A 20,442-nucleotide genomic window follows, 5' to 3' on the forward strand; every position below is an offset into this window, starting at 1 on the left:
TGAATCAGATCTACTCAACAAGAGTGGGTTGGGAAATTCTGGAGTTCCAAGTTTGCAATATGCTCAGTTTTTTCCCCCCTCCTTTCTTCCCCCTTCCTCCTGGTGGGGGATTGTGGCATAAAGGAGACCTTTAATTTCAGCCAAGTTTCCCATGTGCTTCTCTGCTAGAGTCCTTTGGAACCTGATAAGCTTCAGTAACACAAGAAGGAATGTTTTATGGTCGGGTGAAAAACTTGCCTCTATAGAGCATTATTTTATCAGCCTGGTCCCACCATCCGAAACTGTGTAGCCTCACTGACACCTGAGCAGAGTGATGGGCTTTGTCCTCTGAGAAGGCATATTACTGGGAAAATCACCCAGGCAACAAGTGTTATACCTAGTTAATGTGGAAAAGAACGCATAAACATGCAGTGTTATGAATGCAAAATATTCCCAATACATCACATTTCCACTGGGATGCTTCCTTCCTTTTTCTTCAGATATTTATTAAAAGCCACTGATGAACTCCAGCTTTATATTTCTGATATGATATGAAATTAGTATATGGTTTCTGTTCAACAGTGCATATTTAAACTGAGATCAACTGAGTTCAGCGTTACAGTTTTGTAGAACAAACAGGACAGAAAAGGCATTAAGATCTAAAAGAATAGAATTGCACTGAATGATCAACACAGGAAATTCAAGTCTGCTTATCCACTGTGAAACTTCAGCAGCAGTCCTGTCTCTAATTACTCAAAGTTTCTCTCTCTCTCTCTCTCTCTCTCTCTCTCTCTCTCAAAATATAGAGCTTGTTGACTGCAGCAACATACACAAGTCCCTGGGATAATACATTTGGGCTTTAGCTAAAAACTATATTTTGAAAAGAAAAGAAAAATCTCCAGCTGCTTTTGATATGATCTGACCATGTACCTTGTCTTTCTCCAATGCACGCATATGGCTTATCTGTTACATGGAATGTTGCATATTACTGTTCAGTGCCACACATACCAATTATCAGGAAACTCCTTATCTGTTGATAACAGGCTAAGAAAGAAAGGAGAAGAAAAAAAGGGGATTTTATTTTCTGACTCATTGTCTCAACTTTTTTTTGTGAGGTATGTTTTTTTTAATGTTTTTGTGAGGTATAACCCTCTGTGCTCCGCAGCATCCCTGTGGTTATTCCCATGGCATTTTGCATTTTCTGTGGCATCTATGTGGTTTATTCCAAGTGCATGATGCATTTTCTGCTGCATCTATGTAGTTTATTTCCATTGCATCATGCATTTTCTGCAGCATCCATGTGGTTTATTCCCATTGCATTTTGCATTTTCTGTGCTGCTGCTGCATCTTCACCTGGCCTCTGATGCTACCTGCTTTACTGTAAGACTCCTTGAAAGCTAAGGAGGCTTCCTTCTCTCTCATACACCTCTGCACATATGTTGCTTGTGAGACATTCATTTCAACTCGATTGAAGTTACTTATGAAATTACTTGTGCAAATCACATGCATTTCGCCACGCCATGATGAGGTTCATGAGTTTCACCTGACTGACACCGAGACAGCTGTCTTTCATTTTCATTTATCCTCATTGGTTTTATTGAACCTGTCACTATCCCAATATACTTTATTTCTTTATTTCAATGCATGGGTATAATGGATAGATGCTGCTCTGAACACTTCACTTAAGGCCATGTTTTGAATTATAATGAATTCATAAAGCTTTATAAACATGGCGATAAATATTTATATGCACATAACACATTATAGCCATGCTTATAATGCATTATGTATGCCTTATGAAACTCATATATAATGCTCAATAGATACCTGCATAATGCAGTACAAAGTATACTTAATGCTTATACCAAGCATTATAATGCATTATGAAGGTATCTATAGTGCATTATACATATGAGCTTGATAAAGCATTTATGATGCATAGTACATATGGGTCTATGTGTTATATGTTATACTCTTTGATGCATATTCATAACCATGTTTATAATGCTTTATGAATACACTTATTATGTGTCAATAAATTACTAATACTATGGCCTTAAGTAAAGTGTTACCTGTATGTTTTTTCTATCTGTTTTATATGTCTCTGCAAATTGTGATCCGACTTGGTCATCCGGTTCTCCAAGTGAACAGGTTGCAACTTGTAGGATGTTTTACAGCAGCCAAAACACAAAGCTGACACGCTACATACCTGCAGATGGTGAGTAAAGACTTAGAGGTGAGCATGAAGGAGGGAATGTGGCCATCCTGGAGTGGGGCCTAGTGAAGTCAGGTGTGAAGCCCACTCAGTCATCGGCGCTATTGCCTCTGAAAGCACTTACTGTATACCCCTTTTTATGACCGAATGCCTCGTTTATGTCCTTTTGTGCGTATTTGACTTATTTACAAATGTGTTTATCTTTTGTTTTCATTTCGCTTTGTTGCTTTTGTTAAACTTGTCTCCGCTCCCATCTCTAACCACACTATTTATCTTTCAACCTTGTATCGCATCATTGTGTTTATAGAAAGGCTTTTCTGGAATTCAAACCTATGATTTTCTCTCTGTCCCTGGAGTGCCGGTGTTTTAGTGCGCTAAATGTTCCTTATATATTAATTAAGCAGAACCATTTGTCTGTAGTAAATGTTCTCTTTAATACTATATGTATAACTGGGAATAACAGTTTTGATTAGCATTCGGTAATAAGTTAAAGGACAAATGTATCTTTTTTCAAGTTTCTTAAAGGACAAAAAATGAAAACAGTAACATAAGTATACTATGAATGAAAGCTGTACTATCTTGTTCCCCCACCATATTTGTTCAAAGACTTTTTTCCTGAGAACATCAAAATGCATTATTGACATGGGCGACACGAGAACGAGATGAAGGTGTGCGTAGATCATAACCGATGGACGGCGCTAATCACATTTTCAGATCCGCGTAACCTAAGATGTCCCTGTGTCCCCTAAGTATTCTTGCATTTGTTTAAATTCAAAGCAGCGAGAACTATAAAGCCAATCTTGAAATGTGATCACTCCATGACTGATAGTAATTACTAGCTGTCTACATAATTAATAATTTAATGTAATTTCAGATACACCACTTTCCAGACAGTACAAGTCTACCCACTTTGTGTATATACTTGTATTGGATCATCTGTGAGTGTTATATTCTTTGTGGAGGAGTGTAATCCGCAAATACAGACAGTTCTGTGAACATTAAAGTTTTCCTGAGTGAAATAAAATGGTTAGACATCACTTTCTCTCAAAATGTTATTTTCTTAGGTTTTCTCATGGTCTTCAGACATTGTCATTTAATTGAAGGGCATTGTTATAATGTATCAATTGTTTCTGGCAGTCAGAGTATAGTGACAGAGCTTCACGTTTATAGGCAAAGGAGTTGGACTGGGTAAAATGTTCACTGAGAAATACTGTAAGTATTTAACTGCGATGCAGAAAAGATGTTTTTCCACCTAGAGATTGGATATCACGAAAAGCACATCATCTGTCTTCTTGGATTGTTGCTCTTCATTTGACAGTGTTAAGCACTAGCAGCCCAATCTCCTGTCATATTGTCATGTTTATAAATCAGTGAAATTTAGCTAAATTCTTGGAAAAAGTCTCTTTGAAAATTTTGATGTCTCTCTATGCTGTGATTACTGAAACATTGTACTGGTTTTATTGCACCTTCCAGGCAGAAATCACAAATATGCAATACATATGAAGGCATGTTTCTGCACGCATTTTCTGTGTAGTCAGTCCCACTAAGACACGACTAATGTGTTTCTGAAAAACCTCGCATTCGTTTAATCCGCTTATGTCAGTCCTGCTAACGCAATTGATATATTAGTACCAAAACAACACAGAATCAGAATTGCATTTGTATTTGCACGAAATTCAGCAGGAGAGAGTCACAAAAACAGCTATCAAAATGAGCGGTAGCTACGTCCGAGTCGTGACCAATTTGTTCTTGTGAATCGGTTCTTTTCAGTGAATTTCTCAAAACCATTTCCAAAGAAAAGAACTGGTCCATATGAACAATTTGTTCACGAATCGGACAAAGCTATCGTTCACCTTTATAGATGTTTTTGTGTTCAAGGAGTGTTTCTCCTGGCCAAGACCATATCGCGTTGTAGTTTGCGTACTGCTTTTCTGTCTGACTAAAAATTGCACAAATACAAATGAAATTCTGCATTGTATTACTCTTGGGTACTAATCAATTGCATATTTCAATTATTATTATGTATTATTGTGTAGTAATTCAAATTTCTGTAGTGGGTGTTATGGTAGTTTCGATTTCTAGCCAAATGAAGAAAAACTATTATGAAAACATATAATTTTTAATATTTAGGTTTTTAGGGTTGCACAATATTAAAAAATACCAAGGTTTAAATCGACCTTTAGACTTTTTGAAACTGAAAACAGTTCTAAGAGGATTTACCCAATTATAATAATAATAAAAAAAGAAAATTAAACTTTTTCGACAATTATGGAAATGAGAGGGAATTAAAAATGCCTTATAATAGTGTAACAGTAGTTAGAATACGCACTTATTATGCAGTGTTAAATACTTAATAATGCCTGGGCATTTCTTGTAGATGTGATATCAATCCACCCATCCCCCAAACGCTTATCCTATTTAGTGTCAAGGTATGTATGTCATTTTATGAAAGTGAAATAGGAAAACATTAAGCCATTAATATACATTGATTTCCATTTGTTGCAGCCAATTACATACACATTTGTGACCTTTCAGATTTCTTTCAGGTACCTTAAAATATTTGAAATGTAAACATTGAATTATATTAATATTATTTTTAATATTATTATTAAATAAATTCTTAAAACTTTTGTACAATTGACAAAATCTGGCTAATACTGGAAGCAAGCTGTGGCTATATCTCTGAGGTATCCATTTGGTTCCTGTCACTGTTCATTTTCAATGGGATTTCCACCTCCAGTCTCTTAACTTGCATTTGCTTTTTTCCCTGTTTTTTACTGCAAATCCATACAGCCAAAGAAATCACAATCATCAGCAGCCCTAGGCATGCTGCAGCAGCAGCAATCAAGACAGGCCGGCAGGGAAAGCCCTCATTTCTAATAGGTGCTTCCACGAGCTTTGCTAAAATATGCTCCATTTCCATTTCCGCATCTTTTGTCAGCAGACTGTGCACATAGCTGTCATTGGCGACTGTTTCGTTGACAAAGAGATTGACCATCACCATGGAAGAGAGAGGATCCGGTTGACCGTGATCGCTGACTTTAACCAGCAGACTGTACAGGCCTCTGTAATTCAGAGTTTTCTTTAGGGTAATGTTCCCTGTGTTGGGATCAATATCAAATGACCCCGGTTCACCTCCCTTTCTTTTAATGATACTGTAAACTATCACTGCATTCATGCCGCTGTCTTTGTCCACAGCGTATACCTCTGTTATCGATGTCCCTGGGAGAGTAGTGGGCTGCACTAACAGGTAGGACTGATTGGACTGTGGGAAAAGAACTACAGGTGCATTGTCGTTGACGTCTAGAAGTAAAATGGTGACTATTGTGACACTTGAGAGGGAGGGCTCTCCCCCATCTGTGGCCTCAACCCACAGGTAGTAGGTGCCCTGCTGTTCTCTATCGAGAGGAGTTCTGGCCCTTAGGACCCCTTTCCCAGTGTCGATGACAAAAATGTCACTGCCATTAACAATTGATAGGGCCACAAACCCATTTCTTCCTGAATCAGCGTCGCTCACAGAGAGGACTCCTATTTCCCCAAGGTCTGGAAAGTTCTCAGGAATAAAGAAAGTGAAGTCTTTGTTGATAAAGCGTGGGCTGTTGTCATTTTTGTCCAATACCGTTACTGTCACAGTGGCAAAGGTCTCTCTACGTGGGGAACCACAGTCCATAGCCCTCACCTTAAAGCTGTACTTTTCCTTCTCCTCCCTGTCCAGTGACATGGATGCCAGAAGAACCCCAGTCACTCTGTCCAAAGTGAAAACTGAAGGAACATCAGGCTCCAGCAGATAAAGTACCTCTCCTCTGCCTCCACTGTCTTTGTCACTGGCATGCAATTTGGTGAGGAATGCATTTGGAGAGTTGTTTTCCTCGATGAATAAATCAACATTGGACTTCTCAAAAACTGGAGTGTTGTCATTTTCGTCCAGCACCTGTACTTTGATAAATGTTCTAATGACCACACCAAGAGAATTATTACTTACCACAGTCAACTTATATTCCTGAATTTCTTCATAGTCTAGTGAATCTGTGATTTCCAGAATATATTCGTTTTTTAAATGGTTATAAGTGGACAGTCTGAAAGGGCCATCACCCTCTAAGCGACAGTCCACTTCTTGCTGCTCAGTATTTTTAATGGTGAAAAATGCAATTGGAGAGGGAGGTGGTTCAGATTCCTTCAAGGACACGATTCCATCTTTTTCAGCAGCAATATATCGTGGTATCACAACTGGTGGAGCAGGGACTAGGCTGATGACATGCAGAGACACCTTGGCTACCGCTGGTATGCAGCCTGGTCCGACTGCGAGAACTGAAAGCATGTGATGTTTGCTGGTGTTTATGTCTAGTTTGCTGGCTAGTTTAATAACCCCTGTGACTTTGTCCAGGTTAAATATAGCCCTTAAACTTCTGGGCACTCTGTCACTGTACAGATAAGTTACCTTGCCATTTTCACCCAGGTCAGGATCATAGGCATGAAGACTAGCTATATGGGTGCCTATTGAGAAGTTTGCATACATCGTGATGTTGATCTGTGATTCAGTAAACTTTGGGCAGTTGTCATTAACATCTGTAATGAAGATTTTTAGAGTGGCAGTACCTGACAGGGGTGGAGATCCCCCATCCTCAGCAATAATGCTCGTTGTGTACACGCTCATAGCTTCTCTGTCAAGGGATCCTGTCACAATCAAAAACGGGGTCATCTCACCTCCATCGTTCTCTTCCACATCCAGAGTGAAAATTCCATAATCGTTTGCGAGCCAGTATGTCTGTATTCCATTAATGTCACTATCAGGGTCAACTGCAGATTGCTCCACCGCAAATCTGGAGTTTACCTGTGCATTCTCTGGAACAAATAAGTGGATCTCCTCTATTAGGAAAGTGGGTTTGTTATCATTTATGTCCTCCACAAGAATTTTGATTTTGACCAGCTGGAAGTATTGCTGAGGAAGGATGAACACATCCAAGGCCAAGAAGCAGTCTTGCCGGTCTGAGAGTTGAAGACAAAGACTTTCCCTGTCGATTTCTCTGTGGGAAGTGTACAGTTCCCCTGTTATGTTATTTAAGCTTATGTAGTTTTCACCAATCATGTTTAATGCCAGATTGAATAACAGAGGGGGGTCAACAGCAAAATCCAGTTTCAGGTCAACACCAATGGACCCAATGAGTGTTCCTGTGGGTAAGCCTTCTTTTATTTTATAGATGAGTTGTTTTGCTTGGCTGAAATTTGAAAAGCAGGAGACAGGGCTAATAAAAAGCAGAAGAATGCACAAACCCTGGAATGGATAATAATGCCATATTTAAAAAATATACGTAAACATACATATCACATAGTAGATATGAGTAATATTGGCATAGACACACACACACAAGTTGGTGTACCTATCTAAATGGGAACCATCCATTTCTATGGGAAATCCCTAATCCCAATCATGACTCCCTTAACCTCTATCCATCCCTAACCTTAACCATAAATAACCAACCCAAATACTTTTGGCATTTTTACTTTTTTGATTGCATTCACAGATTTTTATAAAACTGAGGTTATCCAAATGCGGACTTCAAAAGATGTCCCCAAAAGTAGGGAAATTTCAGGTTTTACTACACTTTGGGGACAATTTGGTCCTCAAATGTGATCTATGCAAAATCACATACTCACACACACACACATACACAAACACACACACACACACACACATATACATATATATATAATATACACAGCTACATGCATGTATAAACATCCATTGCAATATACTAAAATAAATGAGATATCAGATATAATATACTGTTGATTTTGCTGTTAATGGAAGTAATTGTATGACTTACCCAGAACTTTGGCCAGAGGCTTAGATGTCTCTTATTAGACATAATTCCTTACATTTGCCAAGCCACACTGAAAACACCTACTCTTCATACATTTTCCCTCTGAGAGAAACAGACTCTTCTGAACTGCTTCCATACGAAAACTGGAAAAGTGAGCCATTCAGTTTCTCTGAGACACTCCTCTTATATGCAAATTACTAGGTGCACCAGCCAGTTGCTTTTGTGTAGGCTTTTACTCTGTGTTGCTCGAGATGTATAGGTATAGTATTACAAATGTAATCTGTAATGCTTTACATTAACTGATCATTTATTATGCATTCATAAAACATTGATAACTTCATAACACCATTGCAATGCATTCACAGAACATTCATAAAGAGCATGTAAGTATACCATAACATCATAACATATACTTGTATCCAAAGAACAAAGAAATTAGAAGATTACAAGGCATTTTACAGCTTACAAACTGTTACAAGCAACTTTTAGAAGATGTCATTTTTGCCAAAGGCTCTGTAACCAAATATTAATGAAGGGTGGCAATAATTGTGTCAAATGTACATTTTATGTAAATTTTTTTTCACTATATGAAAGATTCATGTTATTGATGTTTTTGCTGAATAACTTTGGATATTTTTATTGAATATTCTGATTATACAAAATTGAGGGGTGCCAATAATTCTGACCTGGACTGTACCTTAACAACTTTAAAATGTATTACTAACTAAATTATGGCTGATGTTCCACAAAACCTGTTTGTTCACTGATGGATTTCTGTATTTTCGCTCGAAAAGGCTCAAAATGAAAACTTTTTTTGTCAATAATACATTTTTTTAATTCCTTTGGAGCACACCCAGGACTCATAATGAATGAAAGAATAATATGTAGTATTTACCTTTCATGAAGGAATGTGCTCAGTTATTCTCCAGTATAAGTATGTTTTGGCTGTAAAGAATAACATGTTTTGATAATGACTTTCCACACCTCTGGGTCCCAGGTTCGAGTCTCCGCCTGGGTTACATGTGTGTGGAGTTTGCATGTTCTCCCCATGTCATCGTGGGGTTTCCTCCGGGTACTCTGGTTTCCCCCCACAGTCCAAAAACATGCTGAGGCTAATTGGACTTGCTAAATTGCCCATAGGAATGTGTAAGTGAATGGTGTGTGAGTGTGCCCTGCGATGGGCTAGCCCCCCATCCTGGCTTGTTCCCTGCCTCATGCCCATTGCTTCCAGGATAGGCTCAGTTCCCCCCGCGATGAATAATGACTTTCCAGATATGTCCAAAAAAGTGAAATGTGCTATAGTTCGAGATATCAAAATGACTATAAAGTTTTTGATACGCTGCAAATATAGACAGTGATGTAAATGTCAGTGTGCTGGTACAGGATCTACTGCTGCAGCCATCCGCCCCAAGTGTTTTAGGTGGTTTGCATAATCTCGGCCGGTTCACTTGAGTTGCATTTGGGGGCTGATTTTATCCTGATGATTGGGTGATTGAAATGAATGCTTGCATGTACCCTTTATGCTGGCTTACTGATAAGTAGGCTTCCTAGGAGTCCACTGACTCATAACAATATTTCTAAGCAGAACTGGAAGTTCAAATGTTCCTGGTAATTTTTCACTTAATTCTGCCTGAGTTAGATGATAAGTGCAATGGCTGTCTTTGCTATCACAGCAGGAATAATCTTTCTACATATTTCAGTCCAGATGCCGCAATAACCTTATAGCGAAGATTTAATTAAAGTCCTGCTAAGCTAAATTGTGATTTGTTTAGAGTTGATGAGATTTAATGGACAATTGTGCAAGCCATGTACTGTAGATGCTGGGTAGTGACTTGATGCTTTTGCAAAACAGGAGCCACTAACCCAAATTTTCTCCATACTTGGGTCACTTAACATAAATTGAGTTGACTATTCTATCAAATAAGGACAAAGGCGATATCTTGTATTCCTTGTATTAACCACAAATGTCAGCAGCTGTACTTTCTCTATGTATTTCTCTTTATTGCTGTAAATTATACACAAATGACAAATGTCAGTTTGCACTTTCCCTCCATCATCCACGTAATAAACCCATAGAATAATCTTCTGATATGAGAACATGACCGCAAATGAACAATTACTAATGTCTGCATTACCAATGTAGATACATGTGTACCATACATGTTTTCTTATAGAAGTGTCAGCAACATGTATTAGATGTAACTATGTATCACTAAGTATTATATGTATAATAATAAATAGCCAAGAAAAAGTCACAGTGTTTTAAGAACTTCTGAAGAATAACTAGGAAACACATATCAGCATGACTTACATATAAGTAAAAATATTTTTTCCATTTGCTTCAATTATGTTGTCTTCTATGACTGAATTCACACTTTTATAACTATGTAGCAAACTAGATAAAAAACAAAAATTGTATTGTGCGCATAGATTATCTCCTGTTACTGAATTCCAAATTCTCTTTAAGATGACACATATGCTTTTCAATCATATGAAGTATAACAGCAAAAATGTACCAAACGAATGTGTGGAGGTGCAGTTATTTCTATTAAATTTTAAATTTTAAAGAACACAAGAAATGGCTTTAGACTGACATTTTCAATACACATAAAAGTTGACACATGATTAACACATTCAAACTCCAGCCCTGGTGGTATAATAATTCAGTTATAATTTTAGAAAGGCAGTTTTCCGTTGTGATATACATCTGCAGCTTTTCTGGATATCTGATATGTTACCTGCTTTAAGGTACATGGTGCAGTATACACAAATATGCGTACCAGCCATTTCTTTTGAAATGCACATGTGTACAATCTGTATATCAGCCATCACCTGCAGATTATATGCAGGTGTGTGAGAAAACACTGGGATGCAGATTGACCTTGAGATTGGGAGATTGAGATCTCCATGCTAAACTGATATTATTGCTATTATTCTATTTTTAAATGTATTATTATTATTTTAAAGAGGTACCTATGCATTGGCCACAGAAAATGATTATGTGTGTATGTGTAATATGGTGCAATATGAAATAGTTACTAGTGTGATAAATCCATTGGAAACAACGGTAAGTCAGTTTGCAAGCTTAAACATTACTCTGTTGGCCCTCTGATTATATGTACTTGTACATTTTAAGGATATACTGCCCTCTGCTGACAACAAAAACCTTAATTTTAACTAACAGTGTACATTTCAAAAAGCAACAGATTTATGTAATTTAGTTTAAAAGAATTCAGAAGATCTAATAAATTTTTTTAAGCCCAAAGCTACGTAAACACATTGATGAGTTCAGTTTGGGGAACACAGACTATGTAGATAATTCTGAAATTCTGAGTGAAAACAGCTGATTAGACAGGGGACCTTTCCTGCCATATGACATATGCCTCCTGCGATCAGCTACACCTCACCTCTTAGTCAACTTACCCCACAGGCATACAGCAAGGCAGCAAACCCAGGTAGGCTTCCAACCCTTCAAGGCCCTTCAAGTTGCAGGCCCACGGTACACAAACATTTCAACGATATTATGATGTTAAGGGTCACCCTTCTATTTCAAAACCAACCAAAAATAGCATTATATAAGTAGCAGTATTAGCGGCATTCTCTCTGAGCCGAGAGAGAAATGAATGATAATTATGTAGACTTGTAATTGAAAAATTACAAACATTGTTTTTTGTTTGTCTCTCTGTTCTGTACAGTAATAGGGCAGTTCATTGCTGCCACCATGATAAAATAAAATGTGCCCAGGCAATATGCATCCATAGTTCAGTAGGCCTACTTCTTTCATGGTAGAAGGTTTTCACTGAAGATATACCACTTTCATCTGTAATTATCTTGCCATCCAATCAAAATAATCTGCGGATAAATTTGTCATGTCTGTTACTAGTATTTCTTACATGATGAGAGAAGTCATGCTTCATAAACCCTCACCTATTAGAATTACCATTTACTCTCAATCACTGCCTGGTAGCCAGTAAAGTAGCCTTTAGGAAGTGACTTATGTCTGTCAGCAATAGACAGCACGTTATAAGACCTTATTTCTCTCATCATTAGAAGCTCCCTTTCCATTATCAGATTTTCTGAAATTGCTCAAATCATTTGTCCTACATTTGTTCATTTCAAATCAACAATTAAACGGATTCCTGCAGCGCAAAGAATCAATTCTGATGCTTCCTTTAAATAATTCTCCGGATGGGCAGGCCTTTGTCCCACTCATATATCATTCGGACAGGCAGAGTTGTCGCTGAGGGTGAACACCTTGTCCGTGGATAGGGGCTCTGTCAATCTGGGAGCATGTGCCTCATTTACCAGCTACTTGGCAGAGCAATTTCATGGATGGCCTTCAGCATGTTCTTGGACCATATATCAATAAAGTATTCCGCTAATCAGCTACATCATTTTGCTTCTCTAAATATATAGCAAAATAATAAAACTAAACAGAATTGTGTTGTTCTGTTACAATAATCCAGCATCAAAGGCAGAAATATTTTTTTGTTATTATTATGCTCTCTTTACATTGAAATGTATTCATTCAGTAAATTTATTAATTTCTAGAGGTCAACATACACTACAAATTTCGGTGAAGTACATTGGGTCATTTGAAGACCAAATGATTTTTTTCTCCTATGATTTAAGCCAGTAGTGCTTCACCAGTTCAGATGGTAACCTGATTAGACCATTATCTATTTAATGAGTCACACAGCTACATTTCCACTACAGCAGGAATTGTTTTGCTTTTGCGGGTTGCTAACATATTTAATGTTTACAAACATACCTCTGCTCCAACAAACATGTTGTGTAGGTATGTAACGATTTTAAGTTAAGTTTTTGAAGAAAATGTTGTTGGTTTCATGTATCTTAATTGAGCCTTCTGAAACACTGTTACACAACTGCTACCTGGCTCCTTGCAGCTCAGTCAAAACATTGCCACCTACTGGACTAAAAAGATAATTTATACATATACATTTCCTGCATGTCTGCCAGGGGCTTGTGCCTGTATAATCCAAGAGCATGTTGTTTGGGTACATTGATAATTCTTCTGAGTTTGTTATTCTGTTGAGGGAAAGATCATACTCTAAACCCATGAGAATGAACTTTTTTCTTTTTTATTGTTTATGTTATTACAGTGAGACAGTCCAGTTCTGATGAAAGCTCTTTTTGTCCATAATTGATTCCTAATGTAATTTTTGGAAACTCAGCATAGGATTTTAATTTTTTAAAATATATACTAATTAGTATACAATGTTTTACCCTTTTAGTTAAATTAACATCAGTTTTTTACAAAAAAAATATATCAATTTTTACTTAAGACCACAGTCAAAAATTCAAGATAAAGCTTTTATATAATTCAGCATCATACACACCCACCGACCCTTGGTTAACCATTACACATTGCAATTCTTTATACTTGTCAAGTTAAGAGGGCTTTATTGTCATACCAGCTACATACAAGGATAGAGTTGCACAAAATAATGTTTCGCTGTGACCGTGGTGCAAGACATAGACAGCACGTGACAAGGGGAGGGTTTTCATAGTATGTAAAGTACAAAACACATTGCAGTGCGATACCTGGGGGCAGACATAAAGGTTTAGGTACATAATGCAATGTGTATGTAAACAATAAGATAAAAATTGTGATATTGAATAAATAGACAAATAATAATAAGTTAAAATGTCTTGTGTCAGTCGGTTGGGGGGAGGGGAGGTATTTTCAACGATATTTAGGTGGGCAGCAGATAGCCTATTCTGGCCAAATGGCAGCAGAGAAAAGAGTCCATAGGAATGTTGGGAGGGGTCTTTGTGGGTGCATTGTTTGGGGAAACTGTCCTTATAGGCGAGAGCAGTCCGGTTGATTTTTTCTGCTGTATTAACTATTCACTGCAGGGACTTGCAATATTGGACTTTGCAATTCCCAAACCACACAGTAATACATCTGCTCAGAACAAGGCCCATGCAGAATGTGTTGAGGGTGGGGAGTGGAAGCCTTGCATTCTTCTGTCGCCTCAGGAAGTGGAGAAGCCGTCGTGCCTTCAAATCTAGTGTAGTGGTGCTGAGAGTCCATGATTCCTGCCAAGTGCATTTCAGTGCCCCTGACTCTCCACCACAGTCGACAGTAATCTCTTGTTTTGCCCATTACATGTCTTGATTTTGTCTTTGTGCATTTTCAAATATGCTTCCACGAACATACACATACAAAGATTAAATAAAAATGTATGCATGTCACATATAAACGGAATTTTAATTATGTTTGTCTGTTTTCTTGTTTGTTTTTTTTTTTGTCACCGTATGTGACCAGTTACTCCTTCCTCTCCTCTGCCACACATACCTTTTAAATAGCTAATTACCACCGCATCTAAGTAATTTCCCCATTTAATAAAAATAGTAAAAGTTTCCTGTTCCTTGGGAAATTAAAATGCGGATCAAAGGTTGGTTCTTTAATCCAGGAGAGTCTTGTAGGACGTGTCACTTTGCAGGAGATAATTAGAAAAGCCACCAGTGGGGCAATGTTACTAATATCAGCTCGGATGGTAATAACAAGCAGGAAATTCATTTAGGTTCGTTTCCGTCTGAAGTCACGGTCCTGCAGACTTTGAGGAACCAGGAGGGAAACCAAGCTGTGTAGATGTATTTTGAGAAGAGCTGAGAGGAAGGTCAGGACACGTGGAAAGTTTACTCATCATACCAGGGAATTCTTAAACCGTTCACTGCAGAATGTCTGCAGCACTGGAAAGATTGGATTGTAATGTGGCATCTTAGGAAGACATTTGCTACGCAAAAGGTTAAACCAAGAAATGTCTTTCCAATTTGTGGGTGATAATGTATGGCCATGTTTAAATGTTTTCACTTGATCTTTGAAGATTTAATCTCTTTTCTGGTCCTAAACATTATAAACGGTGGTGAGCATGGAAGCTGTGAATGCAAACCACAAAGCAGACAAGATATCTTAAAAATAAACTGACAGGAATGGTGTGATACAGGAAAGGTACTTCACAATAAGCAAGCACCACTATCTGCTTGAAAGATTTAGCTTTATCGTGAGTTAATTCTATAAATAGGAAGTAGGAAAAACAGGGTTGTTGGAGGGGCATGAATACCATGGCAATTTCAGGGGGGGTTAACACTGTAAAGGGGGCCCACATTCTGCCAAAATGTGAGGGTTACAATATCCAGCAGAGCAAGTTTCATAAAACTTAGAACAAAGGGTGGTCTACGTTAGATGCAAAATTGCCACCAAGTCTTATTCCCATTTCACAATAAAGCCTCACCTGACATTTTAAATAACATGAATTGGCAAAAATGATGTCTATTATTAAGACAACATATGAAAACAAGTAAACAAAATATAAACAGACACAGCAGAAAGACATGCAGCGGTTTCCCCAAAAATTGCCTGAACCTCAAAAACATGAATAGAAGTGTTTTCTCTCCAGTTCCACAAGACCCTCACAATGTCTCCCTTTGGTTCTTAGAAGAATAATAAACATTTCTTCACTGCTGGCAATAGCCAATATGCTGTGGGTAAAACACACTCCCACTCCTGCTGTTATGTTATGCAAAAGAGGAAAACCCTCAGACATCAATCTATCAGCAGCATCCATTACAGATGCCCATTTAGCTACAGATATCTTTGTACAGTAATAAGTATGTCACTTGAACTGGATATAATATTTAGTGACCATTCCAGAGACTGGCTATTTGTTTTTACTTCTCCCTTTGTGTTCTACAAATGACACATTAGTGCTTCTGCATCGTAATCTGTTTAGTTTTGCAGTCCATATGTTTATTGAACGTCCTAATAAAAGTCAACATGGTATAGACCTTAAATAGTGCTGGATATATGCATTTAGATGCAGTTCACGTTAGTGAGATGAAATACTTCAGTGCAACACAGAACATAATCCTCATCTGAACCGTAATTAATATTGAGTTTTGTAATACCAGTTTTTGCATTTAATGAATGCTGGGCACAGGCAAAGAAATGTAGCCTGATTGCTCTTCAGAAGCCTGTCTGTGCTGTGGAATCAGCTAGCAGGCGAGGTAGCATACTATCAGTGTGGATGAAGCTGCCACACTATGCTCCATAATTCATCAGACATAGGTGTGTGTAGTGCATGAAAGATAAGAAATTGGTCTAGGGGTGAAGGTCAGGGGCTACGTTCCTCTTCAAAAATGGCACAGAAATAAGTACTTATCTCAGACTAAAACCTTGATCATCCAACAGTGCCTAATGCAAATTTGAGATAATTATGTTTTGTATTAATTATCCCAAGGTCACTTATATAGCTTTGTATTTATTTTTAGCAGTGAGATTGGTAAGTTTGTGCTCCACTTGATGTGACAATTAATTGCAGTTATGAGTGTTACTTTCTAGAAATTTCATTTTGATGCACTCCAAAGATCTTATGAAGCTACTGAAAACCGACAGTTCAACATCAGAGGAGACATATCTTAGAATGAACACAATAACCCATATGGCTTTCATGTGGCTTAAATGTCCGCAAGTGAACGACATCCAAGGGGCGTGATAGGTTATTTTCTGAGAGGCACAAAATGAATCATTGTCTCGTATAGGTGAATTAATTAAAAATACAATTTTCCTGAGGTCACTACCCATTGTGCATTTAAAGTAGCACTGAAAACTTAAAATGCAAGGGGGGAACCCATTTTTTTTTTTTTTTTGACCTGTATTCAATTAACTTTCCTCCATGATAACCCACCTTTCCTTTTTTGGCTCTCTGCCCCCCAGTGGCATAGCAAAGCATGGAAGAATGCTCATCTGGGGGCTTTATGATGGTTGTAATTCACGGGTTGACATGTTTCGTTCATTTCTGCCGGCGCTAAGCTGATGTGTTTCTGGCTTGCCCTTGAGAGAATTACAGGCTGTATGGGCAGTGCCTGGATTTGGAGTCTGGCTGTCCTCTCCCCAGTGTTTTTATTACCTATTTGTGACATTACAGCTCTAGCGGAGCAGAGGGAGACAGATTAAGAAGGGGTGGCTGTCTGTGAAACATCCTGTTTCGGTTTGACTTGAGATTGATAGGACTGGCCCTACTTGTTCTCCAGATAAAAAAAGAACAAAAGAACTCAAAATAACCTTGTTGAAGGGCACTGCTCTCTCATGTTATATGAATGCATAGGTCACCTTTATTTCTTTTTTTAAACTAAGCCTCTAATTACCATTAATGGATCAACTACGGTCAAAAATATTCCCAGTAATCGTTGCAATAAATCTTTAGATGCATTCGACTGTCAGTGAAGGGCTTCCATTTGTGTCAAATATAGTATTTAAATACATTACAGTCAATTCAGAGGCATAGATACAATGGCTGCTCTTGCAGTAACTCCAGACAAATGTGTCCCCGGTGGGTGCTGCACGATGATTGTCACCATCATTTACACCTTCCGTATTTTCTCACTTTGCTAATTTACTCATGGAGTGAAAAAGCGGCACTGGAAACTGCTTCAGCCTTTGCCGTCCAGATGCCAGCACCACCTGTTCCATTTTGCCTGGGACAGACTCGATTCTTTTCCCCCGCCCTCTTCTAGAACTGAACCTGAATCACCACCTATTCTGTCCTAAAAGCAATAAGCCATATTAATGGCCGTAATCTGTCTCACTTAGTGGGATGTGGAGCAGAAAGCATAGTTTTGCCAACTGTATTACCCTGATTAGCCTGTGCTATCAAATTGATTAACATACCAGGCTAAAGGTGTTGCCCTTTCAATATTAAATGTCAACAGTGAACTGTGAACCACTATGAATGAACAACTCAGTTATATGACCAGTTTATATTCCTTGAAATGTATATTTCATTGATTGTTTAATGTATTTACTTGATGGGCAAGATTTACATTTGCAATTTGGTGCATGATATCATGAACACTAGGTGGCACTGCGGTACTTTTAGTGTTAACCTAGGAAGTCTGCCAGCCTTCCGCATAGCATCTTTCCAGGCAGGCTTATTTTGCTCTTACTGACTGCAGATCATGCATCTAAAAACGTTCTGTCGTAATCCTGTTGAGAGGGATGACTAATACTACGAGTAATTTAAATTATTTAAAGAAATTGGTATAGCAATTCTTGCCATCTCAGTCAATTCAGAGCTAAGGTTGAGAATTAATTCATTATGTTCTGTTACGCTTAGTGGTCATTCACCTTTTTTGATCCAGTTTCATTGCTGTCATTGCTGACTTGAATGATCATACTTGTTGGCACTGTCAAAAGATTTCATTTATAGAATTTAAAAGGTTGGTTCTGGAAAGAATTATTTCAAAAATATTAACAGAGATATACATATTGTATATAGTTCTGCGCATTTATTCTAAGACATTCCAATACCATTTTCTTCAGCTATTTTTTCACACACATATTTATTTAAATATTAGCATATGCTTAGAGATACAGATAGTAATAAGGGAGATTTTCGTCCTGGTGTCCTTTCATTCTTGTTGAGCTGTAATGTCATACGACAGTTTAAAGGTCTTTATTTGCATCAGGTAATTAAAGGTGGGGTAGAATGCTTGTTCTATTTCCTGTTTCCCCCTTCAGGTAGGGCCTATTACTCAAACAAATGAGCCATCATGGTGGAATTCCATCTCTGTACATCTGGGCTTAGTTTAACATTCCTCTCTCCAGGAAATTACAAGTAAAAACATTTGTTTGTAGTTTTCAGCCTGAATCAATAACCATCAGACCGTGAGTCCTGTGCATGCAATAAAAACTGACAGTCCAAGCATTACAACTGAATAATGACAGTTCGGAAATTTCCTTGCCAAACTGAAAATTTTTGTCAAGTGAGCCTTGTAACTGTACCAGGCGATTTCAAAATCTCAAGTTCCCATTAAACATGATCACTCCTACTGACTCCCTAATTTAAACATACCATTAGAGAGGGTAAACTGGGTAATTATGAAATCCACACAGGACAGCACAGCAAAATGTTGCCTTTGGAGAGTTGGCTCAAGCAAACTGGAGCTATTAAACTGTAGAGTAGATCATCTAATTTCATAATTAAATACCGTGTTTCCCCAAAAATAAGTCCTACCCCAAAAATAAGCCCTAGCATGATTTTTCAGGATTTTCGTAATGTAAGTCCTACTCCAGAAATAAGATCTAATTACTATCCCATGGATTGTACAGTAACTAGAATGAGAGGCGATTATATGTAAAAAGGAAATAATATTTATTTATTTAATATTTGAATAAATGTATACACAGTAGATTTTTGTTCTTGAATAAATGTACCGTTAGATTGTTTTACATGGAAAGATACGGTTAGAAGATGACATGATGTCTGTATTTGAATAAATGTGGATTTTTGTTCATGAATACTGGTAAATGTACTGTAGTTTGTTGTACATGGGAAAATAAGACATCCCCTGAAAATAAGCCCTAACACATCTTTTGGAGCAAAAATTGATATAAGACCCTGTCTTATTTTCAGAGAAACACGGTAGCAATTATTGGAATACACACTACAAGGGAAATTTCTAAGCTCTATTTTTTCCCCAAACCACTTTTTGCTTATGTTTAAAGTTTTTCCAAGACACATTCTATAAAAAAATCTGAATTCTTTTCAACATACATTTCATAACATATGATTTAGATGCAGTTAGTACAATCTAAATACATAGAATTTTAAATATAGGTTTTAAAGTCAGAAATGAAAATTATGTGACATTTTAATTCCTGTTTGCACAAATAGCCATCTTGGTACCTTGTTTTCCTCAATTTGTTTTTATTTAATATTTGCAGATTTTATTGAGTGTTTTGTTAATGCATGCACAATCTGTTAACAGATGAATTAACATTATTGCATCACCGATCCAGGGTTGTGGTTTTTAAATGCAGCCCCAGTTAACAAAGAGTGAACAGCTTCCTTTGTGCTGGATTAGAGGCTCAATCTAGAGCAGGGGTCACCAACATGGTGCCCTCGGGCACCAGTATGCCCCCAGGGACCACATGAATCGCCCGCAGACCTGTTCTAAAAATAGCACAGCTCACCAGTGAGCAGCGTCTAAAATTTATCCTGTTGCTATTCTTCTTTAATCACATTTGCATTTATATAGATTTGAAAATGACAATATCTAAAAAAAACACTTAAAACATGCTTATTATACATGAAGTTTAGATAAGTTTAGGAGGGCGTTTCAAACTGGTAGCCTTTTATATGGCTCAGTACCCGTGAAGTAGTTCTCAGTTTCAAAATGGTGACCCCTGATCTAGAGCATATCATGTCTTACACTGCATGGTCCAGGTCAATGTAATGCTAATCGAATCTGGAAGCAATCAGATCAATTATTGTTTTTACAGTTTCTGCATTACTTGCTGTTTAATTTTCCTCATTGATATTTCTTCATGGAGAGCAGTAGATGGAAGTATTACTGTATTACTCAGTAATACAACGATAGCAGTTACCTTACATTATC

At 37.6% G+C, this 20,442-nt stretch overlaps 1 protein-coding gene across 1 annotated transcript; it reads right to left on the reverse strand.

Moving 5' to 3' along the window:
* Positions 1–4,294: 4,294 nt before the first annotated feature.
* Positions 4,295–8,154, reverse strand: LOC125751958 (protocadherin-20-like). Its single transcript, XM_049031427.1, has 2 exons — positions 8,020–8,154; positions 4,295–7,466 (listed from the first exon to the last, which is right to left on the reverse strand). The coding sequence occupies exons 1-2, from the start codon at positions 8,059–8,061 to the stop codon at positions 4,869–4,871; spliced, it is 2,640 nt and encodes an 879-aa protein (XP_048887384.1). The 5' UTR covers positions 8,062–8,154; the 3' UTR covers positions 4,295–4,868.
* Between the last annotated feature and the right edge of the window lie 12,288 nt (positions 8,155–20,442).

This window comes from Brienomyrus brachyistius, chromosome 1, assembly GCF_023856365.1.
Source record: "Brienomyrus brachyistius isolate T26 chromosome 1, BBRACH_0.4, whole genome shotgun sequence".
NCBI classification, from domain to species: domain Eukaryota; kingdom Metazoa; phylum Chordata; class Actinopteri; order Osteoglossiformes; family Mormyridae; genus Brienomyrus; species Brienomyrus brachyistius.